Genomic DNA, 15,551 nt, shown 5'->3' on the forward strand with positions numbered 1-15,551 from the left:
TAAAAATACTCTGAATTTCGAATAATCGCTTACAAAATTACGATGTTTACTTAAGGCCTTAAATAAAGTATTTTTGCGTACTTTATGTGTCTTGTAAAGTATAACGTACGCATAGTCGAAATAGAGTACAATACTTTATAATAAAGTACGGGTGGCAACCCTATTCACGACCATTAGAACAATCACAATTACATTTCGATCTAACAAGTTTCAACAACTGAAATCTTTATAAAGGACAATTATTAAAAAACTGTTGTTGAATTCTTTAATTGTTTTTTTTAACAATTTCTGTTGAACGTTAAAAATTTCTATACATTGATTAATATCCAAGGTTTTCGCGTTTGACGAAAGAACTAATTTTTTTTAAAGCAAGCTAGGGTGATAGATAGAGTAGATGCATGATTTCAAAGTCAAATGGTCACTCTACCTGGAATATCTCTATTATATGTACTGCTCATGCGCACGCTTTTACTAGCCGTTCTGAAAATGTTGCACATAGCCCAGCCTACTTAGAATATAATATACTACTATCAAAAAAAACAAGACATCGGTTAGATACAGCATTGTATATGCATGATTTCAAAGTCAAATGGTCACTACCTGGAATATCTCTATTATATCTACTGCTCATGCGCACGTTTTTACTAGCCGTTCTGAAAATGTTGCACATAGCCCAGCCTACTTAGAATATAATATACTACTATCAAAAACAAAACAGGACATCGGTTAGATACAGCATTGTATATTGATATTTTCAAAAAAAGTTTATGGTAGGTACCTATATAGGGCTGAATCTCTTTTATACAATTCAATTTAGGATTGGTTGGATTGTCTTGTTATGATCTACGTCTATATTGATTAACTATTTTTAATGAAACGGACATACTATCTGTAGCCAAACAATATGCTACACTTGAAAAGTTATCGCAGCTATAAAGAGAAAATTTTCTGCTGGTTGAGAATAAATCATTAAAAATTGCATTTGTTAAACTGTTTTAATGCACTATATAACTAAAACTCTCTATAAAGAAAGCTGATATGTAACTGAAATTAAGGAAGAAAAAAGGCTTTAGTAATGCAAAAACATTCTAAATGTGCTGCATCTGACTTTGAAGTTATACTTCTTTTGGTGCGTCGAAAGCACAAGCTGCGCGAGCAGCATGCAACGGAAATTGCGTCATTCGGCACGCTACTACGGTAACTGTCAATGGCAACTGTCAACGGCAACTGTTTTTAATTAAATATGTACCAAAACGACTGGAGATATCGTAGGAACAAAAACAGCGTAATATGTAAACAAAAGTAAATATTACTTCTAGCGCGTGTACATAATCGCACACCACACACACGCACACACTTTTAACAGTGCATGTCACCATCATAATTTGATAATCCTCGTCGATAAGCCTATTTATCTTTTGTTGTTGTGGATAAGTACTCATTTTCCCATGTTTGTACATCCTCACCGTTGAAAACATTGTGTAGTCCTTCACTTTGCGCTAACACGTTTTATTATCTGGAGTGGGTAATGTCCTTTGCACCTGCTGCGTTACATTTACGACACATACGTACAATGATCCAAGAAACGCGTTGTATGCATACCTATCTCGAAGAAGTGTGTCAGATCAAGGAAAGTGGTCGACCGGCCGGCATTTGTAACGTACGTACGTACATATTTATTTGAGAGTTGACGAGGTGCGGCAGTCAGGTTGTTGGCACAACAACAAGACAAAACCATACCAGCGAACGGCTCATGTCCTACGCCTATGGCATGCCAATGACGGGAAAAGTACGCCTCGAGGTACCCACTCGATGTATGATTTTATTGAGGCTGACGTAGTTCGCGAATGTTCTTCTCCTTTCAAGTTCCAATGAAGTGAGACATTATGAAGCAATACTAATAAAACCAAACCAGAATGCCTGTCAGATTCCAAATAATGGAACACTTTGTTGCTGGATTATGAACGAAGTCTCCATTTTCCATGTTTGGAAGACTGACTTTCCAAGTGCAAGTCCAGTCAGAATGAAAATATCATTAGACATAAAACAAAAGAACGACTTTTGTACTAGCAATGAGCTGATTTAGAATTACTCTACGTTTGGAGCACGACCGTCCACTGCCAAAAAGAAAAAGTTAGAAAGAAGGGTTGAAATCATCATTATCTTCATCATGAGGTCGTCAGTCCCAAGATTGGTTGGACACGCACTTCCACTCCTTCCTATCATTGTTTCATCTCCCCTTTTACAAATCCTACATATCATTTCATCTTATTACATTTTCTACATTCATTTCCCGCTCTAAACCTTGCAAATACGTCCACCTCCTTCATTCTATCTAGATAATCTGGCAAACGGTGTCCCTGCCAATGCTCCTACAGCAACGCCTTTAGGCATTCCACATATCTCGACTTATCAATACTTCTTAGATCTTCTCCCCTTATCATCTCTTTACATCTTATTCTCACCATTTCCTCAACACATACCCCCATTCGGCCCCCTTCATTCAATTGTTCCTGATTCTTTAATTGTCGAATGAACCATCCCTTTGTTTAGCATACCTGCTTGTTGTTCCAATATTTAGAATCCTTTTTTTTTTTCATAATACCTTTCTTATATTCCCATCCATAAGCTTTTCAAATTTTATCTCATATTTTACCAACCTTTTTCTGGTTTCCTCTACTATCTTCCCTATAATTCCCTCCGTACAACATAATCTGGTGTATGTCCTAGATCCTATTCTTCTTTCTATATAATTTTAGTTTCAGTAGTTAAGAAAATAGAGGTTGGAGCATGTTTTTGAAGGACATTTTCAGTATTATCTTTGGAAAAATGACACCAACTGTTTAGAAGCATGTTGATTAAGTTTCTGCTTACAAGATCTTTTTAAATGATTCTAAATATATTTAACAAAAAAAACTATTTTAGTTTACTTAGTTTTCCCGACAATTTAGTAAAGGTTTCCAGATTAGTAGGTTAACTAATGCTATCCCGATTCAGGTTTATAGGACGTCGTCGGTGAGATTTGCTTCCTATCGTTTCACTAGCACTAATGGTGAGCTTCTCCAGAGGTCCTTCCATCTTCGATGCTGGATGTGGAAACGTTAAATTCCAACCGACCACCGCATTTAAACCCGAATCAGGACATGAGTTAATTTGTCCCATCTAAATTTTTCTCATCATCATCATCATCATAAGGTCGTCAGTCCTAAGACTGGTTGGACATGTACTTCCACTCTTTCCTATCCTGAGCTAAACTTCGCATTTCCCTAAAACTAGAACAGCCCACATCCTTAACTATTTGCGAACAGTAATCTAATCTAGGTCTACCTCTACCCCTCCTAACTCCTGTTTCTGCCTCTAATATGTCTCTGACTAGACCTTCATGCCTGAGAAGGTGTCCTACCAACCTATCTCGCCTATTTTTTATTGACTTCCATAGAGTCCTCTGTTCTCCTATTCTTTCCAATACCTCTTCATTTCTAACCTTTTCTACCCACGATATCCTCATCATCCGCCTATAACACCACATTTCGAACGCTTCTAACCTTTTCTTTTCCGCCGCTCCCACTGTCCATGTTTCGCACCCGTACAACGCCGTGCTCCAAACATACACCTTTAACAACCTTTTTCGAATTTCTAAATTAACCGTTCGCGAGCATAGAAGTGACTTCTTTTTATTAAAGGCGACACGACCCTGCGCTATCCTCGGCTTTATATCCCTACTACTCCTTCCATCCTGACTTATCTAACTTCCTAGATATCTAAAATCAGTCACTTCTTCTAATTTTTCGTCTTCTATCTTTATATTCGCTTTTTCCCTACTTTTTCTTCCCTTGCATACCAGTATACTAGATTTACTTTTATTTATTTTCATACAGTACCGATCTGTCAGTACCGCTTCCATTTAATTTAAAGCTATCTCTAAGTCCTCCTTGCTAGATGCTAATACTATATATATTTTTTAGGATATCAAGTCCCCATCAATTTTCAGACTGTAATCTAATCGAAATCTTCCTCTACCTTTAGATTTGTTTGTTTTTCTGCTTCTAATATATCTCCAACTAGCCCTTCACGTCTTAGAAGGTGTCCATTCAATAATATATCTCCATAAAGTCAAAATGCATTACATACTATTACAGCATGCAAGTACCTACATTTAGTATACAGTTAACTCTATATATAAGGAAGTAAATCTGTTTCAATCATATACAGACATGCAATTAACTTTCCTTAAGAAAGTCTTCCGTTTACTCAACTTAATGTGGTGAGTACAGATTTTGCAGCATTATACCTAACATCTCTTGATTAAAACGGAACAATCAGATATAAAGATTTCGATAAAATATATATAACAATCACCATAATGTGTCAGATAATTACCTCCTTATTGCATGAAGATATTACAAAAGCATTTGCCACAACAGTTATATCTGTAAGATAACCAATAGCACGAAGCCACAATATTTTACGGCGATAGGGAGAAGAATATTCATGCACTCAATTTCACGCTGTTCTGCCGTAGCTACCATTAATATCTGATTAATTAACCATTCGAGTTTCATTTTTAAAACTTGTACTTGCGATTGTGGTTCTAATTAATGTTTGATAAAAGGTGATGTAGTCATCTCAAATTTAAAAAATCAAATAAAGCAGTAAAGAAAAACAAAGATGTCAAAACAGTGCAAAAGATATAACATACGTAAAATAAAATTAGGAGTAGATAAATGTGTGAATACAGTAGGATATTTGGTCAGAAAAGAACCAAAGGAAGTAAAGGATTGTAAGAATAATTAGAGAAGGATAAACAGAAAATCATTGATAAAGAATGGTAGGAGGCAGAGGGTTTAAAAAGTTTAGTGATTTTTCTTGTTTTGAATTTTGAATTAGTCGACTCGGTTACATCTTTTATAAAAGCTTCAATTCAGTAGTACATGCGCCGTAGAGTAAAAACATGCTTATCGGTTCTAGATATCATGAGTTTAATATTTTGAACAGAGGTTCGAAATTTTGTAGTAAGATAGATAACGCTTTATTCTAATCCTTGTCGAAAACCATTTTTAAATTTTTTAATTTCTATTGAAAATAAGTGTCCTACAAGAAGCATCAACTTTAAGCACTTGAAAAAGCTTTTAATGACTATATTATTGAAAACCAAAAACGTATCGAGTTAGTGTGAACCTTTGTCTGTTACCATACAAAAAATGAGATATTTATCTCGTAGCGTTAAATCGCAATATTTAGAATAGAAACCCATGTTTTCGGAACAATTCACACACACAAGTACGAGCGGTCTATTGTGGCCAATCCCCTTAATAAATGACACCGAATCCTTTTCTGTTTACCAATTTTACTGTATTCAAATAGGCAACATAAAGATCAGAAATGTGATGACCCAATGTTACATAATTCTTATAGATTTGTTGTCTCGAAATCTCATAGAATAATTATTACCTATTTGTTCAGTGTTAGGAATCAGTTGTAAATTAAACATGATATTTAACCGTCTTTTACATTGTATTCTAACATTTTAAAAACACTCCTGTAATGTATACCTACTTGAAATATCTCAAGAAAATCGCCTTCACCTTTAACAGGAAATTCTTTTGTTTACATAGGTACATTTCACAATATGTCAATAGAAACTTATAATTTCACTCATTTTTATGAATTCATATACATAAATCTAAATACGCAACATGGCTTCGGGTGGATTAGGATAAATAACAAAACCCAAAACTGCTGTTTAGGTACTAAATTAGGTAGCTACTTGAACTAGCGGGTATTGAAATTACTTTCTATACAAGAAGGTTACATAATTTTTAACAAATAAATTAATTGCGTTATTTTAATATGTAAATTACAAAAGCTTCTGTCGGCACCTCGGCTGAATAACTAGATTAGTATTTATTATTATAGAATGCATAATAATAGGTGCCTATTACTGTCTAGGTACATATATACAACACAATATCCAATTATTAGTTTTTATGTTTGTAGCTAGCTGGCCATGGTAAGTACTGTATTTCCTTTAAACGTCTAACAACAAATAACTACAAATAATAATAATGATACAAACAAAAGAAAATATTGTTAACACTTAATTGTTACATGTACACAGTTTTTCTTTGCACTTCCTTATTTCTTGTCTGGAATGTAGCTCCATCCGTTTATAAATCCAATTATACAAAGCAATAGTAACAAAAGATAGTAATTAGTAATAATCGGTCACAATTGCATTAAAAGATATTACAAAACCAGATACTTATGCAGAGTATACATTTGTCTACTTTTGAAAAAACCCTGACTGAGTCCCTATTTGTTCGTTTGTTTAATGAGTACTCAACATTAACATTTGAGCATTCTTTAACCTTTTAAGTGAAATCAAGTGATTCCACATTTACAGTTGGCAGCAATGGCAGATTTAAATTCTACTGTTCCCTATTCTGATACGGTAGTAATTATAATAAATTAATTGATTAATAAATAATTATTCCAAAATAGTCAAAAATAATCTGGCGAATAAGATGCGCGATAAAAGTAATTATACACACACACACACTAGGCAGTGACAAAACAAAACTGCGGGAAGGTTCCGGAAACTTCGAGAACATATCCTATAACTGTAAAAGTCAGATGTTTTAAATATGCGAAAACGAGAAGCCCTATACGGTGAAGTATATTGCGCCTTTAAAATTTTGATCTTTCTAAATCTTTTGCATCCTAGGTCAGGACCTAGGACTGATTGACAGTATATATTAACAGATGGCGATATAGCCATTAGTTTGGTATATACTATAAATATACACAAATTGGTTCTCAAAACTGTATATAGGTTTTTCTTGATCGGTACCTTAGCAACAGTTATTTTTATGTGTGTAGCATATAGTCCTTTATGCAATGTGGCACTCTATAAATATGTTGTAAGATGTTAAATTAGAAAGAATATATATATCAAAATTTCCATTTACTTGCAGATGCACGGGGCAATGCCACTGCCAGTTTTTACATTTCCCCCATCGATGTTGCAGCCACCACCACAGATGGTAGGTTACCCTTTAATCCCAGCCCCATTGGGACCTATACCATCTCCAATTATTACACCAGATCCAAAGGAAATGGTAATTACTGAAAACTCTAGTTGTCCAATTTTGAATATAAATATATATCAAAATGAAGCAACTGTTTCTCTATATTTCCGACAAATTTGTTTATCTAATGGGTGACACCCTTTTAAATCTTTCAGATGGTGATCCGTCATCCTAAAAAGCCCCGTCATCATCCGTCTTCATTTCATCCTCATAAGCCAAGACAACAGATTCCCCAAAAGCCTAGGAAAGTTTCAAAACCAGAACAAAAGCAAATAACTGAAGAAGAATTGGCCCGAACATACACAGGGTTAGATCGAACAATAGCAGAAGAATTTATTCAAATAAGCGAGTCACAAAACACAAGCCTTTGCAGCAGTTCCATCTGCAACTCTGCTTGTAATGCAGGTTGTGGTAATGAATGCACTTGTGTGACATCATCTAGTTCATCCTCAAGCCGTTTTGTCAGCGAATTGTAATTGTTGTACTTATATATAATGAATTTTTACGTAGGTTTTAAAATGTATCCTGTTCGGCCCTTCGGTTAGTTACGCCTATGATTTTCTTTTTTATAATAATTTTTATTAAAATTTTATTGTGTACAATGGCTATTCCGTAAATTAACGAAATTACGGTTACCCATAATTATACACCNAAATATTAACAACAGTCTGTTAATTTCTAGTCAATTTATGAACGCGATTGGTTCATAAAACAATAACTAAAACAAAATAATGTACTAAAGTATCGTATCTATAATAATATTAAATTTAAGTAGATACTTTATTCTTTTCATATTTTGTATTTTGTTTTTATAAAAAAAATGTATTTTATCATTTATTGTAGCGTAAGTAAATAAACTAATATTCTGCAACGTCGAATTTCTTATACAAAACAATGTTTCGCGTATTCCCTATACTACAGCTACCTTCTATAAACCTCCAATGAGCTAGACCTAACAAGTGCATAACAAAAAGATTTTATTAGTAAATAATGAGCAGCGTCTTATTTATTTTTCTTAGTAGCGAGGTCCGGACTATACGGTGGATGGTGGAAAACGTCTGACTCAATGAGAATACCTGTCGCCTTTCGTGCATAGTTATAGACGAATATTAGAACCATCCACCGTATAGTCAAGACCTCTCACCGATCGATTTCGCCTCTATCGACAATTGAAATTGAAATTAAAATTGGTTGGGAGGACGACGGGGGCGCTTTGCCACCACCAAATAATAAAATATGTAAAAAGCACATACGCATATTGCAAAATGAACCATCATATTTTTTTACTAATGTATACAATGCTCGGGAACGGTTAATTAGAAATTCGAAAAATATTGTTAAAGGTTTATGTTTGGAGTGCAGCGTTGTACGGGTGCGAAACATGAACGGTGAGCGCAGCGGAAAAGAAAAGGTTAGAAGCCTTCGAAATATGGTTTTATAGGCGAATGATGGGGATACGGTAGATAGAGAAGGCTAGAAATGAAGAGGTATTAGAAAAAAAAAGAGAACAGAGGACTCTATGGAAGTCAATAAGAAATAGACGAGATAGGTTGGTAGGACACCTTCTCAGACATGAAGGTCTAGTGAGAAACCTATTAGAGGCAGAAATGGGAGTTAGGAGGAGTCAGGTAGACCTAGATTAGATTACTGTTCACAAACAGTTAAGAATGTGGGATGTTCTAGTTTTATGGAAATGCGAAAATTAGCTCAGGATAGAAAAGAGTGAACCCTTATGATGATGACAGACAATGTGATCCCCAACATTTCTTACGGATTAAAGAGGACTGAGGAAAAACAATTTAGCTATATTTAGACCCAGTGAAAACCAAATTTATTTATTTCAACAAAAACAATTAGCCTGTCCCTCTAATATTTAAAACCACCTCCATCCTGCCAAAGCCAATATCCAATTTTTGTGTTGCTTGTGGTAATAAATAAATAAAGAATTGAACCATAATTTTTGTTAACGAAAAACAAACAAAAAACACTGGCCAATTTTTGTATGAAACGTTAAAGATAATACGTACATAATTTCCATTCAAAAATGTATGATAAATGGAAAATAAATAATGCAATTAATTATATTTTGACGTTACTAATGAATCAAAATAGATCAATAATAATCGATATTATTTTCATTACCACGATGCTGAACAAGGTTCATAATGTTACATAAGAACCTAGGTACCTAAAAATAATAATCAGATAACGGTTGAGGTCTTGGTGAAGATCTATTTACCACTAAACGGTTTATTTGGTCAGTGACGTAGTAATTAATGAGTGAAAGAGTGCGAAACGTTGAGGCCCAAGGCCGAAGGAGGACTCGCAGGACCCCTTAATCCTTCTGAAATCTGAAAAAAATCCTCAATAATGCGTTGTCGGCCGCGTACACTNGGTATTAAAAAAAAAAACATAAAATAAAATTATCTACGTATTAGATAGAACAGCTTATATAAAATGAATAAACAATTACGCAAGCTTGTCCAAAAGGTACCTAAAAATAATAATCAGATAACGGTTGAGGTCTTGGTGAAGATCTATTTACCACTAAACGGTCTATTTGATCAGTGACGTAGTAATTAATGAGTGAAAGAGTGCGAAACGTTGAGGCCCAAGGCCGAAGGAGGACTCGCAAGACCCATTAATCCTTCTGAAATCTGGAAAAAATCCTCAATAATGCGTTGTCGGCCGCGTACACTGCAAAAGGGGTAAGAGTCAAAAGAAGTAGACCCCCAACTGCACAAAAGCAAGATATACTTAAATAAGGTGGATGAGGTAGAGCTATCGGGCTTCCCATATAATTAAGTTCAGGAGGAAAAGCAAAAATGCAAAAAAAAAACAATTGAAAATCCTATTCAATCTGTTTATTGTTACTATTAGGTATTCTTGTAGATATGTACTGTACGTGCTGATATATAATAACAAATTTAATATAAAACATCAGTAAATACCTACTTATACACATATAAATTAATATAAATACAAAACGGTTCTATTTTGTTTAAAACAAATCACACAGCATAATGAGTTCGACGAAATCCCTGACCTAATGGAAGAAAAAAATTAATTTTTGTACGAATCTTAACTAAATAAACACTAAACCCAAAACTCCCCCGTCTAGATGTCTATATAAAAGTTATTAATGGAATTTTTGGTTCTATTAGTGTTTATTTAATTACTGGAATCAGACAAGTATAATCAGTGCACAACAACTGGGACCGGTTGTAGTTTAGTTCACTGAAACAAATTAAGGATTGTGCATAAACCATATGGCTCCGTAAGGTTAGGAGGGGGGTGGTTCTGATAAGAAACTATGTGGAACCATATACGGTTGGGTATTAGATCCCTAAATATGACCGAGAGGCATGGCCTAGAGGTTTAGACCATTGCTTAGCATTCGGGAGGATGCCGGTTCGATTCCGGGTCCGTCTGCCTTGGTCCAAATTTTTCTGTGGTTTCCTTGGATCACTTGGGCTCTGAGGCAGTAATATTCCACAGATAATCTTTCATTCTCTTCCGTCTCATCTTTCTCACCCGAACCATCACCCACCCATTCCCACGATTCCTGAAAGGAGCCTAAAGAGGGTCTTCCGCCTTACCTTCCGGCATAGTCCGGAGGGACTGCCCGACCACCAGCATTACTGGCTGGTGGGATTGAAACACCCAAAAGTTTTTTTCCCTGAATATGACTAACACGATCATTTATTGTTTTATTGGTAGATAGAAGATGTGGAAATGAATTATTGTCCGATGCCTACATACAATAATCGAAATGAATTCAGTTTACAGACGCCTAGATGTTTTGGGAGGGGGGGGGACTTCAAGGATAAAACTAAAGTAGACCATGTAGGGGGAGGGACATCAAAAACTGATTAAAATAGAGTCACATATGCTCTATGCACATCCCAATAAAAGTAATCCCTTTGTTAATTCATCGTTAGCCCAATTAACGAGCACTAATCGCAATTATTATAATAACTTTACTTACCAATACTTTGTAAAAGCGTAAAAACAAGATCGATGTCTTTGGAATAAAAAATGTGACACGTAAAATCGGTTGCCACGTCGCAGTAACCATCGCTAAAAATAGAATTCACTTTGGTCTCTTTATAGTTCAATTAAATTTATTTATTACGCAAGATTATCAGCGTATCGTGTACAAAAGTTCAAACTGGAGAAGAGTTATCTTGTTAACTGAACTGTATGAATGTTATAACAACAATTAAAATTTCAAAAATTTATTTCTATGTGGAATATTTGTTTTATTGCAACAATTCGAAAAGGAAAATTGGAATTAAAACTGGAACTTAACGGTAATAATATGGCACATGCTTCATGATGTTTATAATAATTTAATAAGGAAAAGAATCGCGAAAGGCAGTTGTTCATAAGTACCTCGTATGGGCATGGTAATCGCTATAACACATGCCATTAGATGCTTTGGAAAATTCTAAGAATTTTTTTTCTTTAAAATTTTTTAATACGACTTCAACTTATCGAGTAGTCGAAAATTGGAATAATCCACCAATCAGAGCGCGTTACTGTTGCTGCAAGCTGCACTGTGACGTAGCCAGCAGCCTGCAGCTTTTACGCTAGCTGCATCTGTCTCACGATCAATTACGTTTGCAGCAAAACAGCCGCGCTATGATTGGTTGATTGTCTTGACCTTTAATTGATAATTACTGAAAAACTACGCGTCCTATCGAAAAACTGTAAAGGAAAAATTGTCCTTAATTTTCTCAAAGAATAAAATGGTATGCATCTGTACTCAATTAAAACAGGCCTGAGAAAAATGCAAAAATAATTACCTAAGAACAAAATAGAACGAGACAAGAAGGAAAAGCAAACGTGCGAAAGTAATTACGATCTTTTGTATTATTATGATTTTCGTGGAAAATTATTTACAACAAATTGTAATATTTTGACCTCATCTCAACTGCGTTCAACGGTCAAACTTTCATAACATTGTTTATTTATATTATTATAACGCCCAAAATAATAAATTTATTTATCTCATTTACTTTAAATAAATCAAGAATTATCAATGTAAATTAAATTATTCCAAGTTTAAAATTATTCAAACGAAGAATAACCAAAAGTTTTAATGTAATAATAATAGTCATCAGACAAAAGTTAAAAAATTAGATTACAAACCCCACGATGTACGCGAAATAATTGGGCATTAATGTTACAGAACCACATGCAGATATTTCCATAAATGAGTGTTGTAATATCACCTACAAAGTTGATATCATAAACAATTACATGCATCTTTTATTACAAAATACCTGAGAAGTTTCGCAATCGTACACTTTTACTCCCAACTCTCCAATTTCTATGTTAACAAATTTTTTGACAATTTTTCTTTCCTTGTCAGTTTCGCTTTGACGAAATGGCGATAATAAATTTTTGTATGCGATATCAATTTGTCTTGTATTACCAAGCATTCCAATATATGATGACCCAACATATTTCGCACTGAATCCAGTGCTACTACAATAAAGTCATACTTTGCTTTAATTGTCAGAGAATCCAGTGGAGTCAGTACGTTTCGCAGGAAATGATCAATAAATAATTTTCTGTACAAAAAGAGAAAAGAGAGCAAAGCCCATAATTTGTGGATTACCTATTTTTATTCTTTCTCCCGCTGCCCTTATCTTGGCTACTATTGAAACTGATACCAGGGTCAAGTTTTAACTGTTTCATCAAAGCAACGATAGGTGAAAACAAATCATTTGTTTTACTATTTCGTACTTTGACTATTTTTACTAGAACCGGTTGTCCTCGGCTATTCCTTACAATCGAATTTAATTTCCCTTTTACTGATGAACAAATGTGAACTCCATTCAAAGAATCCAGTACATCTCCCACACAAACATTAGCCTAAACAACCCGTTAATTAAACAAAGAATATGTTATCAAAAAAGGTACCTATACCACTCACATTTTCAGCCAATACACTGCTTGACTGAATATGAACAATGAGTGCCTTCTCTTGCACAAAACTGAAAGAAATGCTCAATAAGAATTCCCAATAAAATAGTGCAATCAAGCACTAATATAGTAGTAATGATTAATATTATTAGAATAAAAGAGACTACCGAGATTGGCCTGCAATTAGAGGTGTTCATGTGCTCATGTCTCCTCAATGATATGAGCCAATGTCACCCTGAACCATTACCTCTCAGTAATAGTGAGTCCGAAGATAATAATTATAATGATAATGAACAGCAAGAAAGACGATCTAACAGTCCTACAAATACTACAAGTGGATGGGATGCTATTGTAATGTAGGGACTGCATGTGTGAAGAAAAAAATCTATCTTTCATATATCCTAATCATACCAGAACCAAAGGTCTCTCTGCAGACTGTTTTATGATCCTGTAATGCTTACACGATGACTTCTCCAGTAATTTTAACTTTGTAGCCTATCTTCAACGTGTTTCAATTAAAATAAATCACCAATACATAGACATTAAACATTCAAAAGTCTACTCTATTTTAACTAAGTTTTCATCATTCCATAAAACACAAATCAGAAGCATTATGATCAGTTTAAAGTGGAGTATAATCCACCTACAGGCTACTCTATTTAGAGATCTCAGTAGTCTCCTTTATATGTTTTGAAAGTACCTGACACTAATACCTAAACTTTTACATGGAACCAATTCAAGTTTAAGGACTTCTGGTAAGTCCCAGGTATAATCCAGAAATGAAGTGTTACTTGCATCCAATTTAAATTTAATTTTACTAACTTGAAGTAAAACTGAGAGAAATATTTCACTTAATATTTCGTCACCAAGAATTGAATTCTGTTTATAAATAATTGCTTTACTTTTTGAGTCTCTTACCTACAAGTTAGTCTCATATTATTTCCATTTTATAAAACACTAAAGATGATCAGTTGCCTGACATTGTTATTAGATGAAATTTTTATTATTAAAGGACATAGAAATAATTATTGGAACAAATAAAACAATGAGGTACACACATTATGTGTGTAAATGGTAATTAATTAATGTAAAGTAATAATTCATTTCCATCTCATAGTCAATGAATCAATTACATTACATTTGCAATAGTTTTCATTATTTTATTTTTAGTTAGACTTAGTTTTCCTTAAGAATTGTATATTTAGATGGTTAGATACTTTTTAGACTAAGTAGCTACTCACAAAATGTTTTACTGGTACATAAAGACAACCATCGTTTAAACAATATCTGATAAGAGCTCTTAATCTGCCTTTGTTTGTACTAAGACATTCTTCTTGCTTAACAAATTTAACTGCACTTGAGTATTTAAAAGATGCAATATCATTATCGTTATTAACTGAACTTTCAAGCCATGACCAGGCTTCTGTTTGTCTTGTAAAGACAAAATTTCCTTGAGCATTGAGACCATACGAAAAAACTTTTTCAATTAAAATGCAGAACTCAATAAGACCGACATTTGAGTCCAGAATAAAGCAATTACCGTTGATATTCTCAATGAGGCCTAATACTGAGCCTGAAAAGACAGCTTCAGAATTCTTAAGTTCGAAGGTAGCAACTTAAAGACATAGACTACAAATTAAAATTCAAAGCAGAACAGAGCACATTAAATAATCTACAAGCTATGTAGATGTAAATATTGGAATAAAATAGCAAACTGAGTACAAAGCAGCAAACCAAAATTCGAAATTATAACCTCAAAAGTAATATTGGAAAAATTTAAGAAACAACTACGGATAAATTGGAAAATGAATACCTTTTAAATCTTTTAACAATGGGTCATTGACTGACATTATTATCGTGTTTAAAAAGATACTTTCCGCATAAACGAAATGCCCCCGAAGCCTTATCAAGTCTTATCACTCTAACTCATTGCGCTTGCTATTCAGAATTATAGGTAGCAGTTTAATTCCAGTTGTGAATCGGAACCACAGTCGTCGGCTCAGTAAACGAGATTTCTTTGTATATATCACTTATTCTTTTAAGTTATCATTTATTAATGAAAATAGAAAAGTCAACACTATTTATTGTTTACAAAAATAAATAATGGCTGCCAGTAGTAATCCCTCTATTGAGAGTTTAGTGAACGAGGCGAGCAAGGTTTATTTGCGGGAATTCAAAAGTTCTCCTACTACAGCCGTTTGCGCTCCTGGAAGGGTTAATTTAATTGGGGAACACACAGATTACAACGACGGATTCGTTTTACCAATGGTTTGTTTCTATAATTATTATTTTATATTTTCGATAAATTTATTTTTTAAATTGTAAAGTCTCTCTACTTATCTTAAAAATTAAACGTAACTTACTATAAATTATTATAGCAAATCTGATAACTTGATAGCATAAGCAAACGTATAACCGTCTTAGTCCAATTATTAAGCACTTAATTAAAAACTGCTACAAGAATCTTTTATCAGTGACACATTGAAATTTATTAAAGTATTAATATTTATTCATTTTTATTTCGGTCCC

At 33.9% G+C, this 15,551-nt stretch overlaps 3 protein-coding genes across 5 annotated transcripts in view; 2 read left to right on the forward strand and 1 right to left on the reverse strand.

Annotated features, from left to right (window-relative positions):
* Positions 1-7,742, forward strand: part of LOC108740465 — a 50,588-nt gene extending 42,846 nt beyond the window's left edge. Inside the window, exons 4-5 of the mRNA XM_025976511.1 lie at positions 6,975-7,118; positions 7,244-7,742. Of these exons, the coding sequence (XP_025832296.1) occupies positions 6,975-7,118; positions 7,244-7,564 (465 nt within the window). The 3' untranslated portion in view covers positions 7,565-7,742. The remainder of the gene's footprint in view (positions 1-6,974; positions 7,119-7,243) is intronic.
* Positions 7,743-9,947: 2,205 nt separating this feature from the next.
* Positions 9,948-14,922, reverse strand: LOC108741176. 3 transcript variants are annotated; one of them, XM_018475873.1, is made up of 9 exons: positions 14,836-14,922; positions 14,264-14,595; positions 13,723-13,940; positions 13,033-13,093; positions 12,715-12,971; positions 12,377-12,578; positions 12,243-12,325; positions 11,077-11,168; positions 9,948-10,134 (listed from the first exon to the last, which is right to left on the reverse strand). In XM_018475873.1, the coding sequence occupies exons 1-9, from the start codon at positions 14,870-14,872 to the stop codon at positions 10,100-10,102; spliced, it is 1,317 nt and encodes a 438-aa protein (XP_018331375.1). In that variant the 5' UTR covers positions 14,873-14,922; the 3' UTR covers positions 9,948-10,099. The 3 variants fall into 3 exon arrangements, with proteins under 3 accessions (XP_018331375.1, XP_018331369.1, XP_018331385.1); XM_018475867.1 differs by having other exon boundaries at positions 12,377-12,581; XM_018475883.1 differs by lacking the exons at positions 12,243-12,325; positions 12,377-12,578.
* A 67-nt stretch (positions 14,923-14,989) lies between these two features.
* Positions 14,990-15,551, forward strand: part of LOC108741191 (galactokinase-like) — an 11,435-nt gene continuing 10,873 nt past the window's right edge. Inside the window, exon 1 of the mRNA XM_018475893.2 lies at positions 14,990-15,290. Within this exon, the coding sequence (XP_018331395.1) occupies positions 15,126-15,290 (165 nt within the window). The 5' untranslated portion in view covers positions 14,990-15,125. The remainder of the gene's footprint in view (positions 15,291-15,551) is intronic.

Source organism: Agrilus planipennis, unplaced genomic scaffold (assembly GCF_000699045.2).
Source record: "Agrilus planipennis isolate EAB-ADULT unplaced genomic scaffold, Apla_2.0 scaffold21, whole genome shotgun sequence".
NCBI lineage: Eukaryota > Metazoa > Arthropoda > Insecta > Coleoptera > Buprestidae > Agrilus > Agrilus planipennis.

Coding starts and splice junctions, on each gene's coding strand:
- LOC108741176 (XM_018475867.1), bottom strand. CDS start 14,872: ATGTCAGTCAATGACCCATTGTTAAAAGATTTAAAAG. Junction 13,094..13,722: donor AGTTTAGGTATTAGTGTCAG/GTACTTTCAAAA, acceptor CATTTCTTTCAG/TTTTGTGCAAGAGAAGGCAC. Junction 12,582..12,714: donor GGGAGAAAGAATAAAAATAG/GTAATCCACAAA, acceptor ACTTTATTGTAG/TAGCACTGGATTCAGTGCGA.